Raw genomic sequence first — 18011 nt, forward strand, 5'->3', positions numbered from 1 at the left:
GTTTCCATGTTAATATCTCAATCAGCAGTGCACTTTGTGGCGAAGGATATTGAGTGCAGCTTTACACTTGGTTGTTCCAATGGCAACCAGCTCATTACCTTCAGACAGCTTTTTGAGAAGATGGCGGCATTTAATAAATGGTGCTCAGCACTTTTTTTTTTTTTTGAGCTTTTATCAAACTTTTGATTCCATGCATTGAGCAAGCTCGTGGGATCTGATGAGGCTACTTGCCTGCAGTAGGAAGATACCGTTATTGATGGAGGAGTTCTATAATGGAAAAGAAAGCTGTGTTCAAGGCATGGTTTCCATGAAAGTTCAGCAAGGCTGTGTCCTGTCACCATTGTTGAGTTTTGATAGATAGATAAGTTTTGAGGATGATGTTTGTGATATCCATCTGAACACTATTTTGCTTCAAGATCTCCAATACACTGATGCCTTTGCCTTGTTGGCTCAGTTTGGGTCACTGCAACTGATGCCTGATCTGTTCAGGCAAGATGCAGTGAACATCAGTCTTGCTAATAATCTGAATAAAATATATTAATCTGAATACAGCTTAGTCCCTGGCCATTGCAATCAAGTGGCAGAGTGATGTTTGATTCTCATCATCTTCATCAGCTGCTCCATATTAAGTGTTAAGACAAGATCAACAATGAGGATAGTCATAGTCAAACCTTGCCACCTCCATCTCCATCTTGGCAACTTTCTTGGTACTGATATATTAACATGAATATAAGCCATACTGGGTCAGACCAAAGGTCCGTCTAGCCCAGTCCTGTCTTCTGCCAGTGGCCAATGCTAGGTGCCCCAGAAGGAATGAACAGAACAGGTAATCATCAAGTGCTTCATTCCCAGCTTCTGGCAAACAAAAGTAAGGGACACCATCCCTGCCGATCCTGGCTAATAGCCATTGATGGACCTATCCTCCATGAACTTATCTAGTTCTTTTTGGAACTCTGTTATAGTCTTGTCCTTCGCAACATCTTTTGGCAAGGAGTTCCACAGGTTGACTGTGCATTGTGTGAAAAAATACTTCCTTTTCTTTGTTTTAAATCTGCTGCATATTAATTTAATTTGGTGACCCCTAGTTCTTGTGTTACAAGAAGGAGTAAATAACACTTCCTTTTTTACTTTCTCCACACCAGTCATGATTTTATAGACCTCTATCATATCTCCCCTTAGTCATCTCTTTTCCAAGCTGAAAAGTCCCAGTCTTATTAATTTCTCCTCATATGGCAGCCGTTCCATACCCCTAATCATTTTTGTTGCCCCTTTCTGAACTGTTTCCAATTCCAATACATCTTTTTTTTGAGACAGGGCGACCACATCTATATGCAATATTCAAGATATGGGTGTACCATGGGTTTATATAGAGGCAATATGATGTTTTGTCTTATTATCTATCCCTTTCTTAATGATGCCCAACGTTCTGTTCGATTCTTTTTTTTTTTTTTTTGATTGCCACTGCACATTGAGTGGATGTTTTCAGAGAACTATCCACAAAGACTCCAAGACCTTTGTCTTGAGTGCTAACAGCTAATTTAGACCCCATCTCGTATATGTATAATTGGGATTATGTTTTCCAGTGTGCATTACTTTGCATTTATCAATATGAAAGACCAATGAATTATGAAGTACATTTACCAAGGAATGCCACTGCATGGTCAGCGATCACTTGGTCACCAAAAGCTTCAGCGTCGCGATAAGATTGCCACTGATGGGTATAGACCTAACATTCAACCAAAACATCTTAAGGATCTAGCTAGAGAGAAATCCAGGGTGGTGCTCAGCCTTCAAGAAGGCTATGTCCCTTTAGGATTTGCCATTATGGCACTAATGAGTACATAATAGCCAAGTGATTGTACCACCAGTTTCAGGTGGGTTTGTACTCTGCACAGCTCAGTTGTGCCTTCACTGCCTGTGCTACCGTGGCTACCCAGCTATTTATACTGGCATTCTTGAGGAGAACTAGCGCGAGTATGTGTACCTGAATAGAGGAATCACATCCCTACCTCACAATGCAGATATAACCTCAGGAAACACTTTGAGGGAAAAATGTGCAGTCAGTTGATAGTATGTACTCATTACTTTCATAATGACAAATCCCATTTGTGTATATAATCAGGGGAATCCCATATCTAGCTCCCAGTGTAGACGTAGCCTTAGGGGCTGGTGGGTGTTAAAGGGCATAAGCATCTGCATCAAATCCCGAGTCTCTTGTCCACGTGAGCCATTACTTGCTGTTTCTTGTTTTATTTCTCTGTATAACATCCATTTCTTGTTTAGCTTGGATTTATCTTGCTATTGCAAGTTTTGGCTAGTGTGGGTTTTTTTTTTTTTTTTAAATGTAAAATTATGTTCAGGTTACTATGCTTGTCTGGCATACAAATATAAAGTGCTTGCCTATCCACATGACTGAGATATAGTTATAATATGCGTCGTAAAAAGGTAATAGATCTATTCACATCCTATTAAAAAAAGAGGAGGAGACAGGTATCAAGTTGTACCTACCAAATCCCCAGTCCAACAATTAATGTAATGTTTGGTAAATGCATTAGATGAGTGGCTCTCATATATATAAACTCAAAGTACTTGGTGTGGTACCACCTTTTGTAATTCTAATCAGAGTCATTGTAATGAATTCTTTCTGGCACTATAAAATGGTCTATGTACCAATAGCGGTTCACATACAGCAGTTTGAGAATTGCTGTGTTAGATCACCACCACATTTTGAGTATCTTTCTTCACAGAGAATGTACAGCATGGTTAGTGGCTATGCAAGCTTTACCATGCAAACATAACCCATCCTCAGGAGTACCTTTTTCTAATGTTCACTTGATTCTTGGCCTCAGTGTGGAGGCTGGCAGTTCTGGTGGGGTATTTTATTATTAGATTTACATAGTATCTATCGTCTTATTTTAAAAATATCTGACATACGAACTGCAGGATAAACAGGGATCATTTCCATTCACCTGTGAAAAGGGGTCAAATTTGGCAAATGTTAAATGGCACATAGTACCACTCCCTAACAGTTTATGATAGGAAGCTATCCAGTTGGAACTGGAAGGGAAATGTAAGTTGTTGGAAAGGAAATATAATTTGGTAGAATATAATTACCTAAGTTGGAATTTGACCAGAAAACTTGGGTAAAAATTGTCTGCAAATAGCTAACCTGCAACTGCCAGCTCACTTCACCCAGACGACTAAACAACACTCGGGATGTGACAAATTCCGTTAGTTCTAGAACTGGTGTATCATTGGAGCTGATGATTATTGTAAATAGTGTACTTGATCTGGAATTCGTCACTCAACCTAGAAATTCTTTCAACTAAATGCATTTGAGTTTCTGACATACAGGCAGATCGTTCTATGATTGGTTTGTAGCATAGATGAAAATATTCTCAAGTTAGTTCACTGGAACTGTTAAACCACATTTTTCTCCTTTGATTATTTTTAGTCATCAAATACATGATGTGGCATTAACCTCTAGGTACTGTAAATTAGAAAAAAGTGTAACTGGGGTACATAAAAGTTTCCTGTGACGTAGTTCCCTAATAAATGAGTAATTTTTCCTTTCTGCTCCCTGAGTAACTTTTATAGTTGTAATGTGACCTGTGTTCCTATCAGATGTAAAATAAAACCTTATGCACTGATCTTTGGGAAACAAAAAGTAAAGTTTTTCTTTCAGTACCCTTACTGTGGTGCTAACTTGCTGGATCTCAGTCTTAACATGTCAAGGTTTTGTAACTAGACTGTTCAATGCCTATAATAAAACTCCAATGGCATCAACAAATGACTGTGTTTGTAGGATCTGAATTTATACTTTAGCTGTGGGTCCTGGACCTAATCCTGCATTCTTTACTGATTTAAATGGACAAACTGAGGAAACAGAAGTCCACATGGCCATTAACTGGACTTCTGGTGCCACTAAAGGAGAATGGGAAGGGAGTAGAGGGCACTGTAGGCTTAGTTGTAACCAAACAAGTTCTAGAACACTGTCTTGAAGCATTGCTTGAACCTCCTCGGCTGAAGGCACTTAAGGCTTGTGTGAAAGTTCTCTGAGTCCCCAGGCCTGAGAGTCACCTGGTTACACCCATGTCTGCAGCAAGAAGAAGAATTACCTGTGCTTAACTGACTGTCAGATTCTGGACACCACCAGCATGTTAGCCACTCTAACTATCTCCTCTGGGCTATGCTAGTTCTTACCTTGTCTTGCAGGTGTACTCCAATCCCCGAGTCCCCTCGACTCCAAGAGCCCGTTTATGCCAACTGGCAAAAGGCACATCCAACACACTGTTGGCATAATATTTACCCGGTGTCTTGTAAGATATTGTGTAAAAACTGGTGACACGCTGGTCATGAATATCATTGTGTGATGGGTATACTGGTTGTTTATAAAGAGTTATGTATGTGTGCTGGAAATAAGTTCATAGAATGTGTTTTGGAGGCAGTTGATAAACAAGCTTGCCCTAGGCAAATGAATGTGGATATTACCTGATTGCCTGGCTTGATTACAAACAAAAGACAATGAAAATACATTTATATCTAAGGTAAACAAAGTGATTAAGCCAATCAAAAAAGCAGATTGGGCAGAGGATGAGGAGGGGACAGCATGGCATCTGCGCACCAGTGGGGGAGAAGAACTGTCTGCGGTATGCACTTCAAAGGAATAAATTTCAAAAGTTTACTAGACTATAAAAAGGTGGGGAGAGAACCACTTCATTATACACTTAAAGGACAAAGGGGGGGGAACAGCACCCTCTGATTCCGTAAACAGTGGATCCTCCTGCCTCAGGGGCTAGAGATGCTGAGAGTTTGATGCAAGTGAAAGAGCTGCTTAGGCTAAGATTGTAGTTTGAAGTTTAGTTTGAGACATTAGAAAGTGTCATTTGTGTTTCATGTGTAACCATGCTTGTCTGTCTTTTGCTTAATATCACTTACATGTATGCTCTTCATTAATAAACTTATTCTTAGTTTTACAATAAACCATCTCAGTGCTGTCATTATATAAGGTGTGCATCCTCTATTGAGCCAACAGGCTAGTGTGTATTCTGTCTGTTTGGAGACAGCAGACTTGGTTAATTTCTGTGTGTGTCCAGTGAGAGGAACTGGACACGGCAGAGACACACCTCTTGGGAACTGGGGTTCAATGAATGTTACCTGCAAGGCAAGGTTTAGACTGGCAGAGTCTTGAGGAGTTTACTGATGAGGTGGACAGACTGGTGTGGCAGGAGCTATCACATAGTTTAAGCTCCAGCAAAGCTCTCTTGTTGAGGAAGAGGGTTAACACAGTGGCTTGTGGTTCTGGGCTCCCTAAGGGAAGCATGTCACCTCTTTAGTGTCCTCCTCCTTATCCACTGAATACACAAGAAATACCAGGTCTGTTATCTCCAAGGGAACAACATATGCACCAGGTTGAATGATTCAACTCAGGATGAGTGCTCTGTATAACACAACAGCACTGAGATGTATTTTATCATGAAAACAACAAGTTTGACTAAAGATTCAAAAGATAATGCAAATGGATAATGGGAACAGGGTTGCACATAAATGAAAATCATAACATAACAGGCTAACTTTCTGTCTAAAGGAGTTTCTCCCCAATACCCTTTGCAGCATTTCTTTCAAGCCTGAAAGAGATTACATTTTCATGAATGTAAACACGCTGTCCATTTGCTTCCCGGGCATGGGATAAAAGGGAGTCCCCTTGCTTTCTACTTGTATCCCCCGTTTGTCTGTCCTCGGGGATAGTAAAAATCCCTCACTTGTTTTTCCCAAGTCCCGCTTCTTCCCTGTTGATGTCACATCCCTCTGACTTCCTATGTAAATGTGGCTTCTATTTTGTTGGCTGCTAATGTTTAATTTTACATGTTAACCAAGAGTTAGGTGAATAAACATCTGACAGAAAATCATTTTGTCAGCTCTGCCTCGATACAAACTTCAGTAAAATATTTCAGCATACATCCACGTCTCCTTACATGGTATCTGTACATACATGTCATAATGACATTGATGACCAACGTGACCCTGGCTTTCATTTAAGACTTCATGTGATAGTCTTCGAACCAGATTGTATGTACCAGAATCAGGATATTCTTGTAAACTCCTTGACAGTTAACACTGAGAGATTCATGTGTCATAGCTTGTCTATGGTGAGATTTTTTTCTTAATGTCTGTGTTGCATTACCGCTGGAGCAGGTCCACCAATGGTATCAATAGAGGGACTTTTAGCATAGAGAGAGCACAGGTGCCTCCACCACCGTGTTGTCTAACCTCACTCTGATCAATTCTAGATGTCACAGTAGCAACTATAGACAAGATATTGGCATGATAGCTTCAGTTATTGCTACTCTTATGAAGTTGCCCTGTCGGTATTGCAGCCATGTGAAAATTTAAACACCAGTTCAGTGTAGACTGTGTTATTGAAATATCTGACTATAAAAGGCTGACAGGCTGTGGCAGTTTGGAGCATACAAACATTCTGTTCCTTTCAAATCAAAGAACATGATGTGGTCTAGTAGCATATTTTATAAATTGTTCAAGAAATCTAATTTTTATTTAAACCACTTATTGGCTCAACCTCAACAGGAGAGTGCATCCTTTTTAGCATGCGGTAAAGAGTAAGAGTACAAAAGTATTCTAAATGCTTTCCTGAGATGACCAATTTCAGTTTCAAAACAAGACCAACAATGTACCAGTGTATTTGCATCTCGGTGAAAATATTGCTAACTTCCTTTCTCTATGTAGATACCATGAAATAGGCTGTTGGTGATTTGAGAATCTACCGCTCTTGATAAATTCTCAGAGGCAACATACCAGAGACTAGGAAACCTTGGAGATAACCGAACCTAGCTGGGGGATGTCTGATGGGGCTGATAAGAGAACACAATCATATTTTAGTTTGATAGTATTTTTCTAAAAAAATCAATACTTTTTCAGAGTTTTATCCAAAACCTGTAATAAAATATTAAGGGCCAGATTAAAAAGAAATGCTGTTCAGTTTTCCTATTGCTGAATCTTGATATGGGTTCCAAAACCATATTTATTAGCTTGTGTGTGTCTTACTGTCATTGTACTTCATTCTCCAGGGCTGCCTACTCCACTCCTTTTTCAAGAAAGATTTTATTTAGAACATGTACAGCATTGTCAACAGCAGTACATGCTTCTCTATGCTGTCCTGCCAAAGTTGAAACTGCCAACAAGCATTTGTCATGATGGTAGCTCTTGTGAGGGGTGGGTGTGTGTATTCAGTAATCAACTTTCTTGACATAGGGCCCATTTCTCCCCAGCTCCCAATAATCAATTTGATCACTATTTACTTGTGCTACTTTGAAATAGGTGGTTTAGAGTAGTTCTCAACTGATATTTCTCAGTTAACAGCATCATAAAGCCTGGAATATTTCTTTAAAACCTAAAGCAATGAAAATCTCTGTCCTATACACCCTTTTTCCCATCAAGGTCAAGTATTCTGCCAGCCTCTCAAAACATACACAAATTTATATGGGCTTATCGATAGGAAAAATTCATAGATGTAATAAATTTCAGTTTAAGGCCAGAAGAGACTATTATATCATTTAGTCAGATCTATATACCCCTGTATTGAGCCCAGTGTCTGTGTAGTAAATCATATCAATCCTCTGGACCCTAAACTGTTATGCGCTGCAGCAGAGACTGATGTGCCACCAAAGTTCGAGGTTCCTGAAAAGGCAGGGAATTGACTAGGAGTGAGATGTTAGCAAGTTCTCTACACCCCAGGTGGTAGAGGAAGGCAAAAAATTCCAAAGGTCACAACCAAACTGGCCTAAGGGAAAATTCCTTGCTCACCCCAAATTTGGTGATTAATTGGACTCTAAGCACATGAGCAATGAGAAGATTCTCTGAACCAACTCAGAGCCCTGGCCTACCATGTCTGGTGTCCGATCACCAGCTGTGGACAATATCTGATGTTTCAGAGAAAAGCAAACATCCCCCTTCCTTCCAAATATCTGGCCAATCATTCATGGGGAGGAGGAGTCCTTCCTGATCTTTGCAGATAACCATCTGAAGTCCTGAACCATGAGATTTGATTAGTCATTGTCTTAATGCAGAGCTGCAACCATTATGAGCATGTTGAGGCAATGTAGGCAGTCCTGTTCTCCCCGGGCCTATGACGGCAGAGGATAAACAGGGAGACTCACATATTCCATTAGAATAAAGATTATTCATAGAGTATAAAGCCAGAAGGGATCATTGCTATCATGCAGACTAACCTCCTGTATAACACCGGTCATAGAACTACCTTGAATTAACTTGTGACTGAACTGGAGCATATATTTTAGAAAAACATCCTACGTTGAGGTAACATAACCTCCTTACTTCTACTCAAGATTCCCCTGTTTCTGCATCCAAGGATCACATTAGCCCTTCTGGTTACTGAGCGCTCATGTTCAGCTGATTATCCTTTGACCCAAGTCCTTTTCAGGGTCTCTTCTTTCCAGGATAGAGTCCCCCGTCCTATAAGTATGCCCTGCACTCTGTTCCTAGATGTTTGGCAATATAAAAATAAATATTGTTTGGTTGTACTTAGTTTACCACTCCCCCAAAATTTGTGTCATCTGCCAACTTCATTGCAATTGGCTTCTTCCAGGTCACTGATAAAAATGTTATATACCACAAGACCAAGAACCAATTTTTGCAGGGTCCCCAAGAAACATACCTGCTTGATCCCCTCATTTACAATTACAATTTGAGACTTAAATGTTAGTGAATTTTAATCAATTTAATGTGTGCTTTGTTAATTTTGTATAATTCTAATTTCTTAGTCAAAATGTTTTGCTGTACAAAGTCAAATGTCATACCAAAGTCTACGTATGCAACATCAAGACTATTAGCTTTATCACCCAATCTATTAATCTCATCTAAAAAAAATTCTGATTAGCTTGATGAGATCTATTTTCCATAAACTCATGTTGAATAGCATTAATTATAGTACCCACTTTTAATTCTTAATCAATTCTAGTATCAGCTTTTCCATTATTTTGCCTGGGATCAGTGTTAGACTGACTGGTCTATAACTGCCCAGGTTATCCAGTTTTCTCTCTAAATATTGGCACAACATTAGCTTCCAGTTCTCTGAACTCTGGACTGAACTTCCCCAGTGTTGTAAAACTTATTGAAAATCAGCAGTAGTGGTCCTTGGCTAGCTCTTTTAAAATCTTGGATGCAGGTTAGCTGGACCTGCTGATTTGAGTGTGTCTAACTTTAATAGCTGCTGTATCAGATCTTTGAGTTACTACTGGAATGGAAAGTATTTCATCATGATATGAATGCATTATCTAGCCTTTTTCCCAAGCACAAAACAGAAATATTTATTGAATGCCTTTGTCTTTTGGCAGGGGCAGGGCCGGCTTTAGCAAGTGCAGGGCCCAATTCCTGGGGCGGCACTTCGGATTGCCGGCTGGGGGTGGGGAGGCTGTGGGGCTTGCCGCGCTCCGGCTGGCGCTCCAGCCGGGGCCGCGGGGCTTGCCGCGCTCCAGCCGGGGCTGCGGGGCTTGCCGCGCTTTGGCCGGCAGTCCGTCCAGGGTCGCGGAGCTGCGGGGCTGCCGTGCTCCAGCCGGAGCTCCAGCCAAGAGAGAGAGGCTGCGGGGCTTGCCGCGCTCCGCTGGAGCTCCAGCCGGGGCCATAGGGCTTGCCGCGCTCTGTCCGGAGCTCTAGCCAGGAGAGCGGGGCCGCAGGGCTTGCCGCACTCTAGCCGGGGTCACAGGGTAACAGTTTTATCATTGCAATCTAGTAAAGGACTAATACCATTGCTGGGATTCTGTTTGTTCATAACATACTTCCTATCCTTAACTCTGCTGGCCATGGAATTATCCTTGTCCTTTTGTTTCACTTATCAGTTTTCTACAATTCCTAGCTTCTTATAACTGACACATTTTTTATTATTTTATAATATATGTAAAGGGCTTTTGAGAACTTTTTACTTCAAATTAAGGGTCCCCAATCTGGAAATGTTGAGCACTGGCCCAGAAGGTTGAGTCATTAGTCAAATCTGACCCATTATCTTGTACCTTGGATAGTTATAAGAAAAAGAATAAGACACTGTTGTATGCATAAAACCACTGTAATACCTCTGTTTTACTTTGAAGCTAAAAATACAAGGTAACTAGATTAAAACTAAGGTTATCAATAATTTTAGACTTTAGCTATGGTGTCTCAGTTTCACAGCACTAATAAAAGTGCCAAAATCATCTGGGAGTATACTTTATGAAATTATCTTAATGTCTCATGTAACTGGAACTTCTTGAGCATAGAGAGCTTTTCAGTTATATGTTCTATTGCTTCAACTTAAGCACGATCACATCCATAAGTACATTATCTGTCTCATTTTAATTTTTCAGCCACTTCATGTAGTTGGCTTAATGCATGTCAGAAGTGAAAATCAAATAGATTTTTTTAGTTTTTAAAATAAGACTAACACTCATGCTGTTCTAATTGTTCAAGTTTCCAAATGCTGTACATGTTGTGATGTGGTGGTGTTCTCTAACATACATTGAGGGACAAGATATTAGTGGGAAAGAACCACGAGACCATTTCACTTCTCTTCAAATGCAGAAATAATCAGAGATAGAGGGAGAATGAAATGACTTGTGTGTACTCTGTTATCTTGGAGTTCAGCTGCTGAAACTAGTGGGGACTGCTTAAACTTACTGTAATATTATCTCCCATTTACCAGGAATTGTTCTTGAATTCCTTGGGGATGGCTATAAATGCATTTTGAACAATTATTTCAGTACTGTTTTAGAGTAAATTTTTCAAAAGCTCCTAAAGTCACTAGATCCCATTTTCAAAAGGGACATATGGAAGCTTTCGAAAATGTTATCATTAATCTTGACATTTATCTAGATTTGTGAATTCCATGTTGCAGTGTTTTGATTTTAGACAGTATGCTCAATATGCTAATTCACACCAGACATCTACAGTTACATAGTAATCATCTGTACTCTGCAACCTTTCTCCTAGTCATTTGTCTAGTAGTTCTGATTCTCTGGACAGCCCATGGAATGAAACTGTGCTTATTAGTACCCTCACCCCTGTTTTGTTTTGTTTTGTTATTGCAATCATGTTGCATGTGTTGCTGGCACACTAAAGAGATGCAGGATGCTTCTTGAGATGTTAGAATGGGGCCACTAATATATTATTAACAACGTTTTGAACTTTACTTTTATTAATAAAATGAAACAAATTGTAATTAGTCCAAAATGTAAATACATCTGGCCTCAGTGATTGCTATATTTGGGATCAGGAAGGAATTTTCTCCCAGGTCAAATTGGTAGAGACCCTGGAGGATTTCACCTTCCTCTGTCGTCTGGGTCACTTATAGGTTTAAACTAGTGTAAATGGTGGATGATCTGTAACTTCAGGTCTTTAAATCATGATTTGAGGACTTCAGCAACTCAGCCGGAAGTTAGGGGGTCTATTATGGGAGGGGTGGGTGAGGTTCTGTGGTCTGCAATGTGCAGGAGATCAGATTAGATTGATGGTCCCTTCTGACCTTAAAGTCTATGAGTCTACGAGAATCTGTGTCAAGATACTGCCATAGAGTTTCAAAGAGCCAAAAAAACCAAAATGTAGACACTGAGTTGTGAGTGACAATGTGGCTCCCTTTTGATAGAAATAAATTAGCTACCTAGATTAGAAACCAGTGTTTTGTGGTGAAAGACACTTTTCTTTTGTTACTGTAAACCCTGTCCTTATCAAACCAATTTCAGCATATTTGTGAATTATCTGAAAAAATATGAGGTTTGGGGGGAAAAGTAGCAAGAGACTACAGAATGGAAAAAGAAAACGGCACATCCAGAAAGTGAGAAAAGTTAGTCTCTACAGCAGGGGTGGGCAAACTATGGCCTGTGGGCCACATCCAGCTTGTCAGACCTTTTAATCCAGCCCTCAGCTCCAGCCAGGGAGCAGGGTTGGGGGCTAGCCCCACTCCACGCAGCTCCCGGGAAGCAGCTGGTCTGACCCCCCCCCCCCCTTCCAACTCCTAGGTAGTATGCAGAGGCACAGCGAGGCAGCTCTGCGTGCTGCCCAGTCTACAGGTGCCACCCCCAGAGCTCCCATTGGCCACAGTTCCTGGCCAATGGGAGCTGCAGGGGCGGCACCTGCAAACGGTAGTGCACTCAGAGCCGCCTGGCCGTGGCTCTACATAGAAGCCAGAGGGGGGACATGCTTCTGGGAGCTGCTTGAGGTAAGCACCTCCCGGAGCCCCCCCTGAACCCCACCATACCCCAATTCTCTCCCCCACCCCTGATCTCCCTCCTGCCCTCTGCACCCTTCAATCCCAGCCCAGAGCCCGCTCTGTATCCCAAACTCCTCACCTCCCCCCCGTGCCCCAACAGCCTGCCCCAGCCCTGATCCCCCTCCCACCCTCCAAACCCCTCAGTCGAAGCCTGAAGTACCCTCCTGCATCCCAAACCCCTCATCACCAGCCCCACCCCACATCCCCAGCCAGAGCCCTCCATCCCCCCCCCCGCACCTCAATCCCCAGCCCGGAGCCCCCTCCCTTACCCTGAACTCCTCATTTCTGGCCCCACCCCAGAGCCCACACCCCCTGACGCATTCCTCCCCCCAATTTCTTGAGCATTCATGGCCCACCATACCATTTCCATACCCCGACATGGCCCTCAGGCCAAAAAATTTGCCCACCTCTGCTCTACAGGCTAGTCTATTCAACAACTGATGCCAGTGGTTTGGTCTCTCACCATGGGAACTGGTGGGAGTGGGAGGAAAACTGGAAGGGGTACTTGGATAAACAAACAAGCAATTGCAAAAACAAATAAATTCATAGCTTTGAGTTCAGAGCTATCTCAGCAATCCTGAAGAGGTTGATATCAGCACTAACTTGTTTAAGTTCAGCCCTAAAATAATGTTGAGTGTAACAAAAAAGCCTGGTAAACTAAAACCCTGAACCAGTTAAATAACACATTGTGTTTGTATTCAAAGCATTCTTGACCAAATAAGTCCTCATCCAATATATATCAGGAATTAATTGTGAATGAGCATGATAAAATGACTCTGAATGTGAAGAGGAAACCACTATCTGAAATGTGCCAAGATAACTTAGGTTTCTAATGCAAAGCATATTCCTTGGAAAATATTGAAATTCCTAACAAAATAAGCTTTTGCAGAAGTTAACTGTGATAGCTGCCTATCTTAACTATTTTTTTTCTCTTTAGATAACAGCGATTTAATTGCTTGTACAGTGATTACAAAAGACGGAGGTCAAGTTCAGAGATTTCTGGCTGTGGATATTTACCAGATGAGTTTAGTTGAGCCAGATGTTGCCAGACTGGGCTGGGGAGTAGTTAAATTTGCGGGCCTTTTGCAGGTAAGATATCTGTTAACCTGGGGATTTGTTTTCCAGCTGAAAAGTCAACTAATGTAAAAAAAAAAAGTATAATCAAATTTAGTATTGGTTTTACCAGTGTATGTTTTAGATCAAGAGCATACCTCCCTATTTTCTGTGTACTTCGTATCCTTTCTAATTCTGTCTTCTGTTAAATTGCTTTATGCTGTCTCCAGCTTTCCAAAGAAGTTCTTTAAAAGTTCACTAGCAGGACACTAGCAAATGAAGTAACTTCTTCATACAGGCCCTGCTTCAAGAAGGTATCTCTATTCATCAGAGCACTGACGTCAATAGCACTTAAAAACATGCTTAAAGTTAAATCTCTTCTGAATCAGAGCAATAGGGAACAGATCTTCTTATACTCGTGAAGAAAAGGAAAGGTGGCTTCTCATCACAAATTAAACCGTGTTTTTAAACTCTGAAATACTTAAATATGAATTCCAGGATCTGCTATATTTAGTACACTTAATGAAGAAAATAAAAACTAAAATGTGCCCTGAAAATTGAGTGTGTGTGTGTGTGTGTGTGTGTGTGTGTGTGTGTGTGTTTGCATATGCATACAAGCACACAATACATCTGGGTATATACTGGGTGGGGGTGTCCCTCTGGAAGATATTTTATTTACTGTGTATTAGGATTTGTTGTGGAATATTATGAAATCTTTTATTCTACAAAATTGCCTAGAACAGTGGTCACCAACTGGCAAATAGCGATCGACTGGTTGATCCCGGAGCCTCCGCCAGTCGATCGTGATTTCCGGTCGCTAAAAGTCCGGCAGCGCAGCAGGGCTAACGCAGGCTCCCTGCCTGTCCTGGCCATGTGCTGCTCCCGGAAGTGGCCAGCACATCCCTGAAGCCCCAAGGGAATGGGCAGCGGGCAGGGTTCTCCGCATGCTGCTCCTGCCTGCAAGCACTGCATCCGCAGCTCCCATTGGCCGGGAACGGGGACCTGCAGCTAATAGGAGCTGCAGGGGCGATGCCTGCAGAGAGGGGCAGTGCGCGGAGCCACATGCACCCCTCCCCCAGGGACCGAAGGGGCGTGATGGCCACTTCTGGGAATGGTGCGGGGCTGGGGCGGGCACGGAGCCCGCCCTTAGCCCTGCTGCGCCACTGACCAGGAGCTGCCTAAGGTAAGTGCTGCCCGCCAAGAGCCTGCACCCCACCCCCTGAGCCCCCTCTCAGAGCCAGCACCCCAAACTGCCTCCTGCACCCCAAACTGCCTTCCTCAGCCCTAATCCCTCTTCCCAAGCCACACTCAAATCCCCTCCTGCACCCCAAACCTTTCCTGCACCCCAACCCCTTGCCCCAGCCCTGAGCCCTCTCCCAGAGCCAGCATCCCATATCTCCTCCTGTACCCTAAATCCCCTCCCACACCTCTGCTCCAGTCATGAGCCCCCTCCTGGAGCTAGCACCCGTACTCCCTCCTGCACCCCAACACTCTGCCCCAGCCCGGAGCCCCCTCCTGCACCTCTGCCCAAGGCTCAGCCGGGAGCCTCCTCCTACACTACGAACCCCTCGGCTCCAACCAAAGCCCGCACCCTTTCCTGAACCCCAACCCCCTGCCCCAGCCCTGTGAAAGTGAGTGAGGGTGGGAGAGAGCAAGCAATGGAGGGAGGGAGGGGGAATGGAGTGAGCAGGACGGGGCCTCGGTGAAGGGGCGGGGTAGATCCTGGGTTGCACTTAAATTCAAAAATTGATGTTGTGCATAATAAGGTTGGAGACCACTGACCTAGAATGTTACAATGAAGAAAGCAAGTATAGATAATTCTGGAGTCTAGTCCTTTGAATTGTTACCCGAGAAAAATGGGATTTCTGCATCTTTCAGTATAGTTTATAATTCTTCATTTAGTCCAACTGCTTTAGTACCCAATTCAAATTGCTTGGTATTCCAGCTGCATCAGAATGTAAACCTATATAAATGAGTTGCTCAGCAGTAGTATCTGTTTATTATGTTATGCCAAGCTCAATAGTCGGGTTTCTAGAAAATTTAGAGAGAGAACTACTCTTTCACAGTCAAACCACTTAACTGAATTTTTGCCTGACTTAGCCCTGTTGGGTTTACATCACAAAAAATTTGTACTAATGGGGTGTGTGTGTGTGTGTGTGTTTGGTTTTTTTAAACCAGTACCTCATCTCTCTGACTTCTTATAATGATGTATTGTTCATATCTAATTTAAAATATTCACAATGAACAACTCAATTTCTTTCACCGCTAATTGTATTCCATTTCTTTATAGGATATGCAGGTAACTGGAGTAGAAGATGACAGCAGAGCTCTGAATATAATAATTCACAAACCTGCATCTAGTCCGCATTCTAAGCCCTTCCCCATTCTCCAAGCCACATTTATTTTTTCTGATCACATTCGCTGTATCATTGCGAAGCAGCGTTTAGCAAAGGGCCGCATCCAAGCTCGACGTATGAAAATGCAGAGAATTGCGGGTAAGCAGATGCCTTAAAATGTTTCTCTTTGAAGTGGGAAATATGTCGCGTGACAATTGAGTGTAAGATCTGCTCTTGTGTGTCCTCTAAGGCATCTGAAATACTGCATCCCAGGAGAGGGATCTTGAAACCAGTGTCCAGTTTCTAAACAATAGATCTTAACAATATCTTCCCGTTATAGCAAAATGCATATTCATATATGATAACATCAGCCCCAGCCTGGAGGAGGAGAGGGAGAGTGAATGAACCACATGTTAGTGTTGCCCAATTCACTAATGGCAGGTACTCAGATACTATGCTGATAAGGGCAGTATGAGAAGCTACATAGAATAGAATGTCAGCAGTTAAAATTTCTGAACTTTTATGCATTAAGAGATGTAGGAAGGAGGGTTACCTATGTAGATGGTTATCCATCAGGTAGGGATTGAATGTATAATAGCTAAGGCCTAAATCAATGCAGCACATGGTGAGGATTGGAACTAATCAGCTGAGTGAATGTATTAGGGGTGAGTGAATGGAAGAGGTTGGAATATACAGGGAAAAGGGATGGGCAAGTGAGAAAGGAGACTGAACGTCGTAGTTATTTGATTATTGGAGAGCATCAATCACTGTCTGGAATATCTGCTAACATGAAACAGAATGTATAAAGAAAATCTGGAGTAGTATTAAAATTAGTGACTCAACTTCAACTGAGAATTATTCAGTCTAGAGTTTTAAAATGAGTTTCTAATGTTTTAATGCTATGTGAAATATGCTTTGGTCCTGTGAATTATAATTGTGCAGTCTAATTCTTTGGTCTTCTTGATTTCTGGTATCTAAATTGAGAGTAAGTTAAGATCTTACATAGAAGTAGACCTAAAATAGTGTGGGTAGTCATGCAAACTGCAGATACTTGCTTACCTAAAGCAGATTACCTGTCTCCAAATGGCTTAGCCTCCTGCCGTGTACAAACTTAACTAATGAATGACCTTGTTGATGGATATTTCTTACTAAGATACAAAGTTTTGAAATGGCTTGCTCCATCACGTTTATGTAATGGAGACGTACTGCAAAAGGCCTGTTTCCTCCCTTAATAAATATGGTGGTTTCCCTGTATATACATGAAAGGGAGTGCAGTTTGCAGTCACTTGTTGCCTTTTCCTCCCTATAATTACAGGGCAAAACAAGCAGCAAGCTATTTTTATTCAGAAGATGCAAGTATGAGCAAGTTATGTAGATTGATCTAAACTAGGTTTGTCCCAAGGTTCTGGGCAAGTTGGCCATTTTGTAATTATCCCATTAGATCGCCTTTTATAGATTTTTATTAACAAAAAATCAATTTGTTTAAATGTAGCTCTCCTGGATCTTCCTGTCCAGCCTTCAACTGAAGTGATGGGTTTTGGACACAGCTCTGCATCTGCATCACAGCACCTGCCATTTAGATTTTACGACCAGTCACGGCGTGGCAGCTGTGACCCTACTGTACAGCGATCGGTTTTCGCATCTGTGGACAAAGTCCCAGGTAAGACAGAACTTCTGATGAAGCAAGCTGCTGCTCCACGTCAGTCAAATATGTGAAACATGTGGCACAGCCTTTGCCTCTTGAACTTTTTGAGCAAAACCTCAACCCTCACCAGAAATGTTTTTTTCTTTCAATATTATTCTTTTTAAACTATCTTGTTCTATTATACGTAACCTATCAAGAAGTGAAACCATTCTATTTTCAGATGTTAAATACAAGTAAGTTGTTTCTCTGAACCTAGGTCAGTGTGTCTCCTTAAATAAGATATATCTAATGGTTGGTATTTTGCCATCTGTCTTGTTTTCAGATTATAAATAGGTCTGTTCAAAAATTTCTTAGAATTACAACCTTGAAACTTCTTAGAAACACTCAAAATGTTACTAATCAAGTTGTGGTAGTTTCATCAGTGGTACAAAATGACTAGTTCAGCAAGGTGTGGTTACCCAAAAACACTGATTCTAAGGAAAAGATGACTGCACATTTTAATGCTAATGTTCTGTGGTGTAAGCTTAAGATAGGTAAGATCCAAGCCTTTCAAAGCTCAGTTTCTAAAAATGCAAAGCCTTTCAAAGCTCAGTTTCTAAAAGTTGGTTTACAAGTTTGAGGCTGATTAGCCCAAATATTAGTAAATATATTGTAGAAAATGCTCTTGAAAGTGACAGAGAAGCACAAGCTAACCTGATAAGTCTCT

The 18011-nt window shown here is 41.7% G+C and overlaps 1 protein-coding gene across 13 annotated transcripts in view; it reads left to right on the forward strand.

Annotated features, from left to right (window-relative positions):
* CLEC16A (C-type lectin domain containing 16A) overlaps positions 1-18011 on the forward strand; it is a 191122-nt gene that overhangs the window by 115026 nt on the left and 58085 nt on the right. For all 13 annotated transcript variants that reach the window (XM_054042083.1, XM_054042084.1, XM_054042087.1 and 10 more), the window contains 3 exons: positions 13209-13360; positions 15615-15819; positions 17153-17320. In XM_054042083.1, the coding sequence (XP_053898058.1) occupies positions 13209-13360; positions 15615-15819; positions 17153-17320 (525 nt within the window). The remainder of the gene's footprint in view (positions 1-13208; positions 13361-15614; positions 15820-17152; positions 17321-18011) is intronic.

The sequence above is a fragment of the Malaclemys terrapin genome, chromosome 10 (genome assembly GCF_027887155.1).
Source record: "Malaclemys terrapin pileata isolate rMalTer1 chromosome 10, rMalTer1.hap1, whole genome shotgun sequence".
Classification (NCBI taxonomy): domain Eukaryota; kingdom Metazoa; phylum Chordata; order Testudines; family Emydidae; genus Malaclemys; species Malaclemys terrapin.